The sequence below is a fragment of the Lates calcarifer genome, unplaced genomic scaffold, assembly GCF_001640805.2.
Source record: "Lates calcarifer isolate ASB-BC8 unplaced genomic scaffold, TLL_Latcal_v3 _unitig_4112_quiver_405, whole genome shotgun sequence".
In the NCBI taxonomy this organism is placed as follows: domain Eukaryota; kingdom Metazoa; phylum Chordata; class Actinopteri; family Centropomidae; genus Lates; species Lates calcarifer.
In genome coordinates this window covers 220,580-238,407 of record NW_026116709.1, presented here as the reverse complement: position 1 = coordinate 238,407, position 17,828 = coordinate 220,580, and the positions used below count along the sequence as shown (strand labels likewise).

Genomic DNA, 17,828 nt, shown 5'->3' with positions numbered 1-17,828 from the left:
CTCCTGCTGCAGAGGCTTAACTCTTTTAAAGTTTGCAATGTTACTTTAAACATTTTTTTTATCAGTCTTTAATTGAAAGTCTCTTAACCTTTCCTTCATTTGTTGGTTTGATGGGCTCTCTGTAAGAAACAGAAACAGTCTCCACAGTATTGTTCAGGTCTGCTCCAAGATCCTCCACAGCAAATTCATCTTAATGCCCTCAGGGTGGCACTACACAATACTTCTGAGGAGAAATAATTGCTATCCTCAGTGTTTTATTCCTTCTGCTATCAGGCTGCTGAACAGGGACTGTAGCCATTTTAAACAAGTCGTTCTTTTTTAAATGAATGTTCTATGAAAATATGTCTTGTTTTTTCATTTTATTTATTTCTTATTTATTCCTGTTTCATATTTCTTTTTTGTGCAATATATATTCTGTAATGTGCAGTATATTTTATATTTATACTGTGGATGTACCCCATTTGCCTGACCCCTGTGTGAGACAGTACACACAGGGCTTTCACAAGGTGTCAGTGTCCTTTACTTGTTGTCTCTGACACAGCCTACTATGTCTGTTTGTTTGTGTGTTTCTTCTTGTCTTGTGGTTAGGTAGATTACAAAACTGAATTTCCCTTTGGGATAAATAAAGTTGTCTGAATCTGAATCTGTATCTACCCACAGCAAATATCAGTCTGGACTGTAGTTGTTGTGATATCCTGCTCTGGTCACACACAGCCTGGCATCACCATCCAGAAATAATAAATAACAGGAACACCAGATTTTTCATAAGATCGTTTATTCACACAGGACTTCTTGCAGCAATATATATGGAAATTAAGCAACACGGAACCTGGCAAGTCATGTTTCTATTTAGATATTACTGATAAATACACACCGGGGAATGTTCACTCCCTGATGCACCAGAGCTACTGTTACAGCATGCTTTATTGCTCGATTTCAAGAAGCACTAATTATTGAGCTGCGTGAAACAGTGAAGTCACAACAAAACCTTGAACACCCACCTACTCATATAAGCAGAGCTTCACAACCAAATTAAATACACATGAAGTTCAACAGAAAGTGCTCCTATACAGAGATTTCTTTACATTTATGCAATAATGACAAATGGGGATGCATTTCTCACATTTAGTAAAGATCAGGGCTCTTCTAAGAAAACAGTTGGATGCTGTCAACATACTATAACCATTGCAACCATGTAACTCAGTCCAGCAAGTCTGTTCATTCATGTTCCACAGAGCTGAGCAGCCAGTGTCTCTTCTGACAAATTGTTGTTAACAATACAAAAATCCATTAAGTTGTTCAGCAAGTCGCCTCCTATGATTCCCAGCTACTGAGCTACTGCTCTGACTGGCTGTCAAGCTGGAAGAGGGTTGATTGATTGATTTCCAGTCCACTGTCTACAGAGATACAAGAAAAAAGGCTTGAATATAGATGTTTCTTTGCGGTTGCCCTTTTATTTATTAATCTATGAAATGGCAGGGAAGTATGTCAGATATACTGATTTATACATTTACTGCAGTATTTGTTTTGTCAAACTGGACAGTGACATTTGGTTCACAGGACTTTTTATACCTGAAGTCAAAACATTTCTCCTAAATTTTGTCAGGACAAAGTTGGAAGCCTCGGACAAAAACGAAGAAGACTCCATCATGATCCTGCTAATAGGGTGATGCAACTTCTTTGAGGACTTACCTCTATATATTTAAGGTTTCTTTTGTATACTCTGCTGAGATTTGGACCTAGATTGACTGTTCCTCACCATTTCTTTTTCTTTTTTATTTTTTTAATCCACTGATTTCTACCTTATCAGCAGGTTTTTTCACTTCTCATAGTTCAAGCTAACACTGTGTCAAAGTTCTACACAGCGCAGCACAGAGGGTAGTTGACAAGTCTGGTGTATATATGTATCTATAAATCTCATGTGCACACTTAAACCAACACTGACTGTATTCTATGTATTGCACTGTATTATACCAAGTATTGTGAATGCATCAAAGGCTGATTTACACACACTGAGCATTTTATTAGAAAGGCTGCACTTATACTAGTTAGAGCCTCCCCTCGCTCTCAAAATAGAAACTTCTTTCATGGAATGGATTCCACCAGATGTTGGAAACTTTCCTCTGAGATTCTGCTCCATGTTGATTTGACTGCATCACATCATTTCTACAGATTTGTCAGCTGCACATTCATGCTGCCAATCTCCTGTTCTACCACATCCCAAAGGCTGTTCTACTGGATTCAGATCTGCTGACTGGAGAGACCACTGAAGTTCACTGAACTCACTGTCATGTTCATGAAAGCAGTTTATGGCATGACATGACATGGTGCATTATAATGCTGGAAGAAGTCATTAGATGGTAAACTATGGCCATAAAAGGGATGAACATGGTGGCAGGTTGGGTCCATGGATTCATGCTGTTGAAGCCAAATTCTGACCCTACCATCTGCTGCCTCAGCAGAAATTCATCAGACTAGTTTCCAGTTTTCAGCTGTCCAGTTCTGGTGAGCCTGTGTCCACTACAGATTTCTGTTTTTGGCCGACAGGAGTGGAAGCTGACGTGGTTAGATGTTACAGTCCATCCGCCTCATGGTTGGATGAGTTGTGCACTCTGTGATACTTGCCTGCTCACAACAGCTGTAAAGAGTGATTATCAGAATTAGCACAACCTTTCTGTCAGCTCCAACCAGTCTGCTCATTCTCCTCTGACCTCTCTCATCACAAGGTGGTTTTGGCACCATTCTGAGTGAGCTCAGAAGACTGTTGTGCATGAAAATCCCAGGAGCTAAGCAGTTTCTGGCACTGACCATTATCCCATGGTCAAAGTTGCTGAGGTTAATTGAGACTGTTGCCACATGATTAGCTGATTAAGCATAGCTATAGCTCAGATGCAATGCACCTGCAGTATCTATGCAGTATAAATCAAGATTAAGTGGGAGATTGTGGGTCCTTCTGTGTCACAGTGTGGTGCTGCTGTTTATAACATCAGCCCCTTTTACACAGCCTCTTCAAGGATGGAATATTGTGCTGTTACCCTGCCTCACCATTAGGGAGGCCTTACTGCCCCACCTTTAAGGTGGAAGCAAAGGTAGTCACAGAGCTGGAATTGATATCTGTGAAAAAGAGAGAGCCTGCACAGTGGAGGAGGCACAGACCAACGCTGACGCCGCTGTGTTGCACGTCACACGTCTGATTCTGTGATACCGCCATAATGTATGAAATCACATACTGGGGCTGCATTAACAAGCAAAGGCAGCATGTTCAAGGGTCTTCACAGCACCAACATTTGCTGGTCTCTGCATAAAAGTAACTTTCAACTGTGCTGCTGAGGATGCAGGTCCTCTCCAGGCAAGTTGTTATGATTTATTCCTTTCTTCAGATAGAAATTAGAATTCAAGCTGCAAGCAGTTTTGATTGAGCTCTCGCATGTGCATGTCGGGAATGCTGGCTTGGAAAATATCATACATCTTGATGTACATCGTGTCAGGTTTCATGAGTTTCAGTCTAAAACTCACCAGTTAGAGGAATGTGCCACACACTCCATGAGGCGTCATCTATTCAGCACTAGTTTTAGAGCACACCTAGTCCCTTTCTTCCTGTTCTCATAATCTGCTGTGCTACCAGGGCACCGTTGGTCGGTGAAAATTTACGATCCCAAAAAGTATTAACTTCTTAAAGCTTTTCTGACCAAGTTTGAGGTGGATCTGGTCGACCTGCCAGGACAAGTATATCAAAGTATAAAGATGCCATTTCTGTTGCTAGTAGAAGGTGCTAGGAGTATAAATGAACACTGGTATGTATATATGCTCAGGCCAGGACTCTGGTGAAATAAACCACAAAGGCTATGCGCTAAAATTTTTGTAGGTGGTAAAGCTATTTTACCACCCATGCACAAGAGGCATAACATACATTTTCACCATGTCTGACTCACATGCAAGGTTTTGTGAGTTTCCAAACACCTTAGCTCTTAGTCAACATCCTGATTTTTTATTTCCCAGCAAAACTACTCATTTAATTAAACTGGTGGGAATACAATTTAGTACATTAACAGGACCACAGATGACTATGATTAGGTTTTCTAAACAGATAAGCTTCTTACTCTAGTTGTTCAGCTCTACTGTACATGAATGGACATCTAGTGTTTTGCTGACTGTTTCTTGCAATCTGCAGCAAAGGTCTGTGGTAGGCCTGTTGTGAAATGTTGTTACGATGATTTTTAAAAAATGTTTTAACAGTCACAACATACACCTTTTTTGGTAAACAATGGCTTATAAGAAGGAAGGTATTCTGTTCACAACACAACATTACACACACACACAAAGCTGTGTCAGATCAAAGCCCACACTAATACACAATCATACAATGGTTTCCATTCAGAAAGTCTACCACCTTAAGCCAGGCTCAGAGTAGATATTCAAGCTGACGTAGCCCTAATTCTACTGAGAATCACCGGATACATCTGATGTTGAAATAACAGAATGGAGACCTGACAGATCACATTTTCCCACAATCCAGGGCACCCAAAGTATTTTTAACATTTCAGATTTTATATATACAGTCGTGTTATGGATGTTACTACTGTGTGGCCTCTTTGCCAAAATCAGCTTAGCACTATCATAGCACTAGGTCCCTGTGGTATGGAGGCAAGACAGTGAGTAGGGTTTAAAGTTTTTTCATCACATTTAAGTCACTTTTCATGTGAATGTTCGAGCACAACAACACAAATAGCTTCCAGGAAAGATTTGTACAATTCACTGCTTTTAGACTACAGAATTCTTGAGCAAAAATCAGGCAGGCAGTGGGATACAGCCACAGGGAGACAGAACAGGTAGAAAGACTTTTGTTTTTAGACAAGTTTGAAACCTTAAGTCTGCAATGTTATAGTATTATTTAATTAATGTACTAGAATGTACTCATCGTTCTATTATCTATCTAATCTGTACAATGTTTGTATTTGTGATAAAGAGTTTCATCAGTGAAATGTAACGAACCAGAGGTTCCATCACACACATCACTTGTGAAAGCAGCAGTTTCACATGAATAGGCCCTGTAGATTTAACAAAAATAACCTCTTTGATCAGCAGTATCACATCTACAACAATCTTCCACGAGAATATCCTCCCATTACTGTACCAAGACATGTCTTGAATAATTTCTTTAATGATAGCAAGAAGACTCAAAATGGATTTTCAAGACATGACTGTGTGCTGAGAAGCCCATGTCACACCAGTCAGTGCATATTTTTCTTTTATCTAATTGTACTCAACATGTGCTATGACTGCTACATATGGGAAGGCAGACACAGATTATGATGTTAAATCTGCATTTTGTAAGCTGTCTGGTGAGGTCAGAAACCCTCCAGATTTCCTGGGACCAGGCACACTCATCAAATCATTCATCCACATGAAGCCATTGTGATATGGAAGTGGGGTATTTAAAAAAAGAATTCAACATTTTGGGAATAAAGCTTTCTGACAGTAAAATGAAGACAATCTGAGATAATATGATGTCTGTATATTAATGCAATTTGAAGCCATGACATGGTTTGCATAAAGGCTATTGTACTGTTATGAAGACCCCTGATTACACCTCCTATGCTTGTTTATACTGAACCAAACAAAGCTGGTGTAATGCCACCCCGAGGTACAACTTTAGATATCATGCTGACATCGCAGAATCAGAAACATGATGTGTAACACAGCAGCCTTAGTGTTGGTCAGTGTCTATCCTGTCGTGCTCTCCCTTTCACACAGACGTGAATTCACCTCCACTGCTGGCTTAAATAGACCTTCAGATCTTTTAAACAACAGCAAGGCAACTGTATAAAAGTGGATACAGACTTAAGCTGCACACTTAAAAGGTCATTTGCTACTACATTATCACAAACAAGCTCTTTCAGCAGCTGTGGATCAGACCTGCACAATGTTCAGGAGGAATTTTCTCTACAGACCTGCTTCAGTTAAGCCATATTCTGAACAGAGAGTAACCACAGAACTAAATCATCTCCATTTAGAGATATCTGTCTGACTGTGGACTAGGGATGTTCATTAATAATAAGTCGATTAATCGACACAGTAAACATAGTCGACATCTATTTTTAAGAATCAACAAATTTTTAGCTGATTTATTTTTAATCAGGTGGAGGTGTAAGGAAAGACACGGAACTAATGTTTAAGGTTCTGTTTCTGCTGAGTGTTGCTTCTCTGCTGCATCTTGCTCTGTATGGTGCAAGCAAAAGACTGCAAGACGTTGGCAATCAAAATAAACTAATTACGACATTATGCTGGGGGGCGGGGTGGGGTTGGCCCTGCAGGCTGTTAACCGAGCTGCCGCTCATGTTGTTTCTAGATGCTCAGCCTGTTTTTACGTTTTTACGATTCTTTCAGTGCTCATTGTTCAGGAGGTTTTTACTGGGAGCTGAATTATCCACTGAGGCCTCATTGAATAATGCAGTTTCATATTTTGAAAAATCAATGTTTCTATGTAATGCAGACACGGGACGTTGAGAGCGGCTGTTTGCTCAGCTTGTTTCTCTGATTACTGAAGATCCAGACGTCTGGTGACAAAAATCCTCATCTGGTTTAAGATTAGAGTTATAACATTATATAAAGTGACAGTGACTTCAAACATTCAGAAAGTAGTCGGGTGAAAATGTTTTAGTGTCCAGCCTTTCGGCCAACAGCTGACGCTTACGGAAAACACTGTGAATATATAGTACCGAAATGCTCATGTGGCAGCAAACGACAGGAACAAATAACAAATAGCTTTAGTGACTTAAATGATTTCAGACAATTTTTTTTGTCACTGTCACCTTCCATTCGAAGGTTACTTGGAACTTTTCGGGTTATTTGCTTTAGACTCTCAGCACAGATGAGACACACTGCTTAGAACTAGCCTGAGGTGCCTTCTTGATGACTGCAGCTTGAAAGGTAAAGTTAGTGCATCTGTACACTACAGTGCAAAAAACATGACTCGACATGACAACATATTATTTTGGTTTGAGTGGAGAGCACGTGTTAATGATGACATCACAACTAATCGACTTAAATTAGCTTGATTAATTGACTTCAGAAAGTAATTAAAATGCCCATCCCTACTGTGGACTGATGAGTATTTAAACTCTTTGAGATGACTCTGTAACCCTGTCCAGCTTTGTGTAAATCAACAATTCTTGATCTTCTTCTCCAGTCTTTTTTCAAGGCAAGGATCACATCAGCAGATCTTTCCTTTGAACAGCAGACTTAATGTCTTAGTGTTTTTTATAAGTCAAAGTAGCTCTAACCCACACCTCCAATCATCATTTCTTTGATTGGGCTCCAGGTTTGTTAGGTCCTGACTCCAGTTAGCTTTTGTTGGTGTCATGTTTTATGATGTTTTCAATGTGGACAAGAACAATACAATGATTTGTGTTAATAGTTAAAATAGATCGTTCATCAATTATAAGTTTGATGAAGATCTGTATTTTAAACATGTATACATAAATGCAGATAATTCTTAGGGGTTCACTGACTTTTTCTTGCCACTGTAAATTGAATGCAACCCAATTTAGTGTTGGGTTCAGAGTGTCCTACCTCTTCAATTACGCATTACGCCAGTTGGTCTCAAAAAATCAACAAAATGGTGAGCACAAAAGAATAGGCAGTTAGTCTATAGAGTCAGCAAAATGATAGGAGGGTCAGACTTATATACAAATATTTGAAATGATTTATCTTGAATTTATATTTATTTGTTTATTTGTTTATAAGTTGAATTGAGGTTGTGCTGCTTGCCCCAATATTATTTTTGTTGGACTACATATTCCAAATCTCTACAACAGAGATGGTGAGTGTACAGTTAGCATGAGGATTGGCACCACTATGACAAAAAAATACCTTGAGCTTCTTTGCTCAAGGTATTTTTTTCTTTCACAAATATAAAATTATCATCAACCTTCTCATCTTACTCTTAGGGAAAAAAGCAAATAAGCATACTTCCCAAAATGTTGAACTATTCCTTTATAGAGGAGGCAGTGTAAAATATTTTTTTAATTGGTAAATGCAGATTGTGCAGCAAGCTTCATGTCACCATGTGAAAAGTGTAAATCTACAGCAGATGTTAGCATTGCATTCCAATTTTGAACTAGGACCCACATTTTTGTCATCATGATGTTCTGATATTAGTCTCATCTGCAGCGTTGATAACAAGATATTCAGGGTTAAATTTTAAATTGCATCTCATTTTTTGCTTTGACTTTTAAATGACAGATTTTTTTCTAGATTTGAGGCAAATCAAGGGCTACACGATTCTGGAGAAAAGTGATGATGATGATGTTTTTTGCACTCATTTACCAGTTACACAAGGAGAAAACAGAAAATGTAATGCAGACTGATATAGGAAAGGGCATGTCTTTGACTAAGTGGTAGGTGATTGAGTCTGTAATTTACTTGTGCCTATGAAAGCTTGAAGGGTGTGGTGATAAACTCTTCCCCCTAAATGTCAACTATTATACATCATCAGTCAGGAGCACCCTGATTCGACACAGAATATCACTTTTTTTTTAGCTGCCTCACAGTTCACACATAGAGCACTGCAGAAGCAACAGAGTGACAGGATGTAAACTTTACAACCACATCTTGTCTTAAATGACCAAACCACAAGACTAACTGTGGAGTTAGATAGTTGATGAAAATGGAGGGCAGAATAACAGCGTGATGCAGGCAGTGAGACTAACTCTGATTCTCTCCACTCCGGTGTCAGGTGAGTTCTACCTGTTGAGAGCTGCATGCCCCTAGCAATAGCATGCACAGCTAAAGCGGAAACTATCTGTCATTGTCACTGGGTTTATCTCTGAATCGTTGTCATTTACTGAAGAAGAAGATAGAAATGATGCAGTGGGTGTCACTGATGAAAAAGCAGCAGAATCACTGTCATTTAGAAATGAGATCGCAGAGAACTCTAAATCGAGATCACGATTTTAATATGATTAATCGTGCAGCCCTTGATTTAATAGTTTGTTTTGTTTTAAAATTTAAAAAAAAAAGGTTGCCTATTATAACAACAGCTGGCAGGGATGATAGCCATGTGACACCTAGACCCTGTGTTCAGGTTAACAAATAATAGCTGAACAATTAGATAAAGGAAAAACAGTATAAAGCCTTGACTCTGTATTTAATGTGTTTCTATGCTGAAAATGAATGAAACTTTTCAGAATCTCATGGACCTTGGACACACTGTTGATTTCACCGGCCGTTATTCCTCTAATGGTCCTGGGATCAGTTTCTGCTCTGGCGCAGTGAGGACAGGAGGAGGGGCAGCAGGTTGAGCGCAGGTCGATGCTCCTGCACCCCGAGGGCCACCAAAGCCCCTGCCAGGAGGGAAGTTACTCTGGGCAGGACAGGGGGCTGAGCTGGCATCACCTGTAACAAAGACAGAGAAAACAGGGAGTTGAGCAAGAAAATTTTAACACAGAATGAATAGCTTCATTTCCATACAAATGTTATGGTGCGTTCCAGTTGTACTCAGAAGTCGGAATTTCCAAGTTCCTAGGTGGCAGTTCTGTCTTATTTCACGTTAAGTCAGTCATACACATAGTACTGTTCAGTTTTTATCTGTGGAACATGTTGCTACGCCGTTTGTAGGTGCAAAATACCATATAAAGCACTGTTATCAAATAATATTGCTAACAATGACCAGCAATGACAATGGCTAGTCTGGGACACATTTGAATCAGTTCACAGTCATGGTTTAGGATTACGTTACCTTTTTTCCAAAGTTCACTGTGACCTTGACCTTTCACCCTTCACAATCAAAATCTGATCAGAACATTTGTGCAAGAAACTCATTCAAGGTTGTCTTGACAGATCACATTTAACAGCCCTCAACAGTCTCAATGACCTTGACCTTTGACCTACAAAATCTAATTAGTTAATCCAAGCACCAAATTTCGAGATATACCCTCAAGGCATTACTGAAATTTTGAGTTCACGAGAATGGGACAGACGGACAGCCTAAAAACATTAAGGCATAACGAGACGTTATCAGTTCGCTATAACTTGAACTCATAACATCTATGTGACAGCAACAAGAGCCAAGGTTGACGTCTTAAACATTCCTTTCATCAGTTTTAAAGGACAACGAAACAAAAGCCTGAGTATGCATCAGAGAAGTGCTTGTTGGATTGTCTAACAGTGTCAGAAACTCCTTTTCCAATGATGGTATTGGTGAGCAATACCATTTTTGTGAAGTTCTGAAACAGTAAAAGGGTTGGGAGCCCCTCCTCTGTACCACTCAAAAATTCACGATAGCCACTTGTAAATGTCAGCAGGTACTTAAGGGGAGTTAGCTGCTTACCTTTTCAACTTTATGACAATGAATGAGTCCATCTTGTCCAATGTAAAAAGTAGAAAATGCATCATATGACCTATAACAGAGCACATTTGGATAAATTAGAAAACAATTATGACAAAAGACAAAAAACTTGGAATCAAAAATTCTGTATGATATATATTTAATACGGCAACAGCTTTGAAAACAGACACACTAGATGTACTTTGTGTTACCTGTAAAGTTGAGATTTGTCTTTGCGATAAAAGCGCAGCAACAGTGTGTGGAAAGGAAGGCCCCTGATCCTCCAGCGAGCCTTGATGGTTCCATCTTCCATGTGCTTAGTGAGCTTCAGCACCTCTAGCCGAGCCTCGGCGTAGTAACAAAGACACAGCAGGCGCCAAAGGTTGAGGGTAAGCTGGTACACCACACGGCCTCTACATCAACACACAGCAACAATCACACAGAAAGTGACAGAATCAGAGAATGCAAAACTATAGTATTTGGTCCAAGCACAAGAGTGTCTGTAATAATGTACTATTGTACCATTAGCCCAGACTGAACAAGTAGATTCACCTGGTTTTGGTATTGATGAGGCCATTGATGAATTCCACATCAATTGAGTACAAGGTGTAATCATGGTTCTTTATAAAGAAACGTGGAAGCTGCAAAACAAACACAGAAAATTCATTTTCTGATGTTGAGGAATAACTTTCCCGTGAGTTTCCAGTTTACTAGTAGTACAACTACAGTCTACAGAATTCTGACACAAGAGCTTGACAGTAAGTTTTTTGACAGAAAGGTGTTAATTCAGTTTCTATGGCAACTCCTTTTGCATGCCAATAGCAATAGCAGACAAATAGCATTGCCACAGCAAGGGCACAAGTCATGCATATGCTTCACAATAAATGAGTTTTAATGTGAAAACAGAAGCCATTACAGAAAATGTGTAACAGCAAGGTAAGACAATTTATCAAAAGTTCACTTGTAATAGATTTAAACATTTATTAAAATCAGTCTGAAATATTGGATGATGAAATATATAGAGAGCTGATGAAACTCTCTATATTTCTGGTGCTTAAAGTTTGGTTCCAAAAACCAAATTCAAGATTCCACTGACATAACAGGGCTAGTAGATAGTGTTTTTCCACTATCTACTAGACATTTAGGAGTATGAGGCCAAAAGTTAGGAGCACCACTTAAATCAACATTCAATGCAAACCCATTCATTTTTCCATCTTAACTGTGCTTAATGTTTTGGTAATAAATAGATAATTTACAGAAATAATGATGTGTTGTTTTATTGTAAAGGAAAAAGTATTATTAAGATTTACATGAATGATTTACATTGCCCTTTTATATTGGGAGAAAATAAAATAAGGGTGTATGGTCAAATGGTAGTATGGTTAGCATTTTATCTATCCATAACCTTATCTGTGCAGCTCATACTGTTACTGGTTCTTTTCATAAATAAAGGAATGGAATTTTTATTTATCGTTTAAAAACAAAAAGGTGGGGTGTAGAATTATCTGAAGTTTACAGAAATTTACCAAATTTGTGACAAACTAAGATAATCGGTTAGACTAAAGGCTTATTGAACAGCTGGTTTGATAAAGAATTAGTTATCTTAAATTCACCTGGTTCCCCGCACCCCTCTGTGTGTGTGTGTTTGTGTGTGGAAAATACAGCCCCAGACATAAATGACAAAACAGAAAATCAATATGTATCAGTCAATGGGCCGCCATAAATAAAGCAATGAATAGGAAACACTGGATCCGACCCTAGAATGGGATTTGGTTGGGGTCGCACTGGCACTCCTAGTTGTTCTGTCTTCAAACATGGTCACAAAATGCAACTAACTGGTTGTAGTCTGGAGCCTGGAAGATTACAGTGATCAGCCACAACATTAAAACCACTGACGATGAGAATGAAGTGAATAACACTGGTTACATCTGCTTGGAAACCTTGGGTCCTTCATTCAGCTGGATGTTACTTTGACAGACCACCCACCTAAACATTCTTGTAGACCATGCACATCCCACAAATGCTATGACACCTCCCCCAGCAAGACAGTGTTCCCACCACACCACAAGAACTGCTCAGAAATTTTGCAAGGAACACAACAAAGAGCCCAAGGTGTTGGCCAGGCCTCCAAACTTCCCAGATCCCAGTCTGATCCAGTCTCTTTGGGACCATCCTAATTTTGTGTTGTCCCCCTCATGCTGCTTAAACAGCTCTGACCCATCGGGCATGGACACAGAACCTCTAGGGGTGTCCTGTGGTGTCTGGGACTGGGACACTGGCAGAGGATCCTTTGGATTCTGTGGTAAAATGGTAAATGGACTGTACTTATATAGCGCTTTTCTAGTCAGATGGACCACTGAAAGCGCTTCACACTACATGTCACATTCACCCATTCACACACACATTCATACAACCCTTATTCTATACACAGTGCTCTTTAACACATTCATGCACCGATGCACACACACTGGGGGTGATTTGGGGCTCAGTATCTTGCCCAAGGATACTTTGGCATGCAAACTGGAGGAGCCGGGGATTGAACCACCGACTTTCTGGTTGGTGGATCTGCTTGTTCCGGTGGACCCTAGAAATGCTGGATTAGATTGGAATCTGGGGAATTTAGAGGCCAGATCAACACCTTGGGCTCTTTGTCATGTTCCTTGAGACATTCTTGGTGGGGGTCAATGTTTAGGTGGGTGGTATGCGTCAAAGTAACATCCAAGGATCCAAGGTTTCCCAGCAACATTGTACTGAGGATCAATGATCAATATTACTCACTTCACCTGTCAGTGATTTTAACACTGTGGCAGATCGGTGGAGCTACACAAATAACTAAAAATCCAGCCTTGGAACAGAGCCTCTCTCAACACTATGTGAAACAGTATAAAAAAATTATCCAATATCATTATTTAAATTATAAAAACTCAATGTTTTTAGTTGCCTTCAAGGAGCACTTTCCTATTAGTCTTAGGTGTTTGCAGGCTTAACAGTCGTGGCCTGACAGAAGAGTAAAGTCTATGGGCAACTTGTGGGGTAGCAGCAAGTTCAGAGTGTGTCTGTAATAACAGCAGGACAGAGAAGATTTAACACTGTAAAAGGTTTTAGACAGTGAAGATTATGACTAAAACATTCAAAGAATGACTTTAGAAAAGAGCATTGAGCTCATGGATATGGACAAAACCAAGTTACATCGATGTAAGTGCTGTTGCTCCTACAGTTTTTGTAGAAGCTGCAGTTTTTCAGTCTTGTTAAAATCACAATGGTTTTCTTTTTGACAACTGTTGTAGTAGATGGTGACTTGTCTTGAAAAAATCTAAATCAGTTCATCTTTGAGTCCAAATGAATGTTTGTACCAAATTCAAAGAACTTTCCATAAGGCATTACTGAGAAATTCCAAGTTCACAAGAAAGGGACAGATGTCCAAGAGTGTCACTCGTGCAGAGGCATACAAATCAATAAAAAAGTGAAAGTTATAATGCAACCAAATACGATGCCATAACTTTCAATTCTATATTGTAAATTTCCCCATTGTGGGACTAATAAAGTCTATCTTATCTTATCTTATCTTATTTTGGTACATCGTACTTTTGCATTGTTTGATCTTCTTATTTGGAAAATAATAAGTGAAAGTGGGTTGTGCAACTTTAATTAATTTACAGTGTGTCCACATAGAAAGCATCACAGCCATCTTTTACACTCGTCCATCTCACGTTCGTCTGACCAAACATCTATTCTGTTTTAATCAATACAGCTGTCGACACGGGCCACGCAACAGGTTGCATTTTACTTGTGCTATAGGCTTGAAACCATGGCCCCAAGTGCATTATTACACTTCCAGTGCATTTTCTTTTTTTACACAAAAAAGTGCAGTAATTTTGTGTTAGCTCTGTGCACTGCCAAAACATAGATGACTTACAAGTCAATACTAAGTCTAAACACATCCTGTATGAGAGACAGAACACTGAGGCTACTGCTGCTCTGCTAACATGCTTCACACAGTACACCTCCTATCTAAACACAATATTATCCAGACAAAGTTTCTTACCTCTATCCTGAGTCTTTCATACATCATGGCCAGTTTCTCCTCTCCTTCACTGTCTCCTTCAATATTCCCTCCCTCTGCTCTTTGTGTATGGCTACACAGAGTGGTAGGCTGTAGAAGAGTCACTTCCACAGGCTTGTCAAGTCCAATATTCTGCCTAGATTTCACCCCACTGCCAGGCACTGGCTCTGTGCCCGGGCAATGAAAACAATAAAACTGAGAGCCGTACATGAACGGTGCAGGACACCTCTCTGCTTCAAACAGGCTTCTGAAACAGCCATGTTCTCTCTTTACAATGTCAACACCGTTTCTCTTGAAGCTGTCCATGCTGATGTCATCCTCTCTACTGCCATCCACCATGGTTAGGGGGAACGAGAACTCAGACGACTTGTGAGCCCCCAGAGTAAGGAATTCTCCTAGTTTATTGTGACCGAACAGAGGGATCTCCAGCAGAGTATGTAGGCCATCTGAGTCGCCCTGTCGCACCAGCACACACACGCTGACAGACTCCTCCCAGTCCTCCTCGTAGTAACCTCCTCTCTGAGGCTGGCTGGCATTGTGGAACGGGTGGGACAGCACCGGCTGCTTAATGTTCTGATATCTCAGGCTGTTGGGAGGTGCCAGGGCCCATGATGCACTGCTCAGGGGACGTGCTTGACGGATCCACAGCCAGTCAACCGCCTAAAGGAGCAATAAGGACTTTTAATAATTTTTTACATACATACAATTAAGACTATAACACTTGCTCACATACTGTGTTGATGCTTACATTTCATTAGCAGTCTGACATTTTGAAATGTATCGTTAGTGTTATAGAGTCAGATAAGAAGATATTTAATGGTTTCATCTCTGTACATCTTGCACAGAGACAGGTCCATAATATGGTTGGGCTAGCTCATCACAAAGACTGGAGGAAGAGGGAATCAACTAGGCACATCAAACCAGAAAATCTATGCCTACAAACAAATATTAAGCTGTGTCAATTCACATTCAGAAGACACTCTAGAAATGGTACCAACCTTCAAATCTTAAATTGTTGTTCTGACATTTCTGGTCATGTTCAGACCCTTTATTCACTACTTAGTTGAAAGACTTTGGGCAACGATTACAGCTTCAAGTCTTCAGTTACTAGTTTTAATGTTGTGGCTGAAAGGTTTATACACTCAGTATATATCTATATCTACAGTGTGCGTGTGCGTGTATATATGCATATAGAGATAGATAGATAAATATCTACAGTGTATATGTCTATATTATTAAAACTGGTGACTGGTTTTAATGTTGTGGTTTGTTGGTGAATAAAAAGTTACTTTCTTTTTCAAAAAAGCGAAGTGTGTGAACACACCACTGCTGTGAACATTCTCTCACTGCAAAATAGCTAAATCCCTCACCTTTTGAGAAATGTGTCATGAAGAAATGTAAACAAATGTAGAAATGTAAAGATATTCAATAGCGATGAAAAAGACTGACTGCTGCTTCAGCACAAATTACACAGAGCCAACTGTCTTCAAGACCCAGTGCTGGTCTACCCTTAACCACACAAGACCAAATATGAAATGAAAGTGAGGGTCTCAGAATCAAGCAGATTACCTGGCTGAGCATCCAGCTCTGTTTTCTGATGGCTTGCCTTCTGTCATGGCTGCGGACACAACCCACCCAAAAGGCGATGCCCCATCTGCTCACAGCCATTCACCACAGGGGCCAAAACAACCCCAGTCACCAGCTGAGCATCACCCACAGTACAGGGCACCGCAAAGGACACGTAATCCGTGTCCTCAGGACCTTATGACTGGATGATTCCAAACTACAGCAGCAGATTTTACACCTCAGCAAACCTGTGATCACAGAAAAGAGAGGGCAGAGCTAGTGACAATGACTACTCAAAGAGTGGGCCAGGAAACAAATTTCTGGACCTGGTTTCTCAAATGTGAGGATCTGCTGCCTTTCTTTGTCTTTTTTGATAAAATTTGGAACTCAGAAATATTGGTCAGTCAAAACAACAACATCAACATAACTTCTGTAGTGAATTGGCATTACAGAAATAAAACTGATTTGACTTGAAGATGTCAGGGGTCTGAGGTTTTATTTATTTCTTTATTTATTTATTTTGCCATTTTGCAAACAAAACAATTAAGAGGAAACAGTCAGTGGATTAATAGATAATGAAATTATTGTTAGTTACAACCCTAATTGGAAAAGAGGATAAAATGATACATGAATGAATGTCACCATGATGTTTCAAAGATGTAAAATCTCAGTATAATAAAGATGTAAAAATCAAAGTATAATAAATTGCTGTGCCTGTGACTGTTTAACCTTATTTAATGCTGACGTACCAGTATAGGAAATGAGAGGTCAAGCAAATTCTACTTGAAAGCACTGATGGATTTTTCTCTGACTTGGGTCTTCCACTTAGGTTTTCAGAACCAATGCCAGGAGCACATGACCTGCAGCAGACCACAAGTTTATAATCAGAGACTCACTGGTGGAAGCTGAAACTGAATTAACCAGACATGAACATACTACAAAATAAATGTTCTACCAGACTGGATTCTTACAATTTAAATGGGCACAAGTGAAAACTAACAGTTCCTAAATAAAGATATTTATAGATACGTAGATAGATAGCCCCATATAGAATTCAAGAGGTCAACAGGCCTTATTATGACAAATTAACTTTAGCCGTATCCTAAATACAATGTCCTGCAAATTCAACACATGACATTACTAAATACGGCGAAATAGGTGTGCTGTACTAATAGGCATACTGCTAGTCATTTCTAGTCATGTCAGTGGGCTACTTGTGAATCAAGAATGCCAAATTGTTGAAAGAACAGAGACAAAACACTATCGTTGTTGTAGTTTTAAGTAAACTGCATTGACAAGGAAAGTGTAAACCACTATCCACTAACACACTAGCCTTGTCATTTATGTAATGTAAATCATCAGTTAGATAGCAATGGAGACAAGTGCATTTTAACATTTTAAGCTGCTATTCATCACCACTTGCTCACTTTTTGGGACACAATTTTTCAGGGAAATAAAGCTCGAGATATCTCCCCTGACATACTGACAGTACCTGCGCTGGCTGCCGTGACAGCCAATGATAGCTGCTAGCTCGCTATGCTAACTCGCTACGAACTAGTAAGGAGCTAGCCACCGGCTTGGCAAGCGTCCCTGTAAAGGTTACCTTTTACAAACGAAACCCCGCTGAAGCCCGTATAGATGCGGTGCGTATCCAAGAGAAATTTTATACAGTAGTCACGGGAATGTTAACGCCATTAACGAGCTACTAAGCATTACTTAGCTAACTTACACAATGTCATTCAGCCCTGTGTCCTTGCCCGGCCAAACACGCCTCACGCAGCCGATGGTAATGCTGCCTTCACTGCTATTGGAAATAGTGCTACTGCCCCCAACTACCACGAACTTCTCCGGCTTCTTCTTTTTTAAATAGTG

The 17,828-nt window shown here is 39.7% G+C and overlaps 1 protein-coding gene across 5 annotated transcripts; it reads right to left on the bottom strand.

Moving 5' to 3' along the window:
• Positions 1–760: 760 nt before the first annotated feature.
• On the bottom strand, positions 761–17,802 carry cunh6orf136 (chromosome unknown C6orf136 homolog). Of its 5 annotated transcripts, none has more exons than XR_007810735.1 (9): positions 17,686–17,794; positions 16,706–16,816; positions 15,960–16,204; positions 14,373–15,050; positions 10,880–10,968; positions 10,540–10,740; positions 10,331–10,400; positions 9,201–9,396; positions 761–2,638 (listed from the first exon to the last, which is right to left on the bottom strand). XR_007810735.1 is itself a non-coding variant. In XM_018695474.2 (8 exons), exons 3-8 carry the CDS (start codon positions 16,056–16,058, stop codon positions 9,253–9,255), a joined length of 1,281 nt encoding a protein of 426 aa, XP_018550990.1. In that variant the 5' UTR covers positions 16,059–16,204; positions 16,706–16,816; positions 17,560–17,773; the 3' UTR covers positions 761–9,252. The 5 variants fall into 5 exon arrangements, 3 of the variants coding, with proteins under 3 accessions (XP_018550990.1, XP_018550991.1, XP_018550992.1); XR_001963109.2 differs by having other exon boundaries at positions 761–1,397; XM_018695474.2 differs by having other exon boundaries at positions 761–9,396; positions 17,560–17,773.
• Between the last annotated feature and the right edge of the window lie 26 nt (positions 17,803–17,828).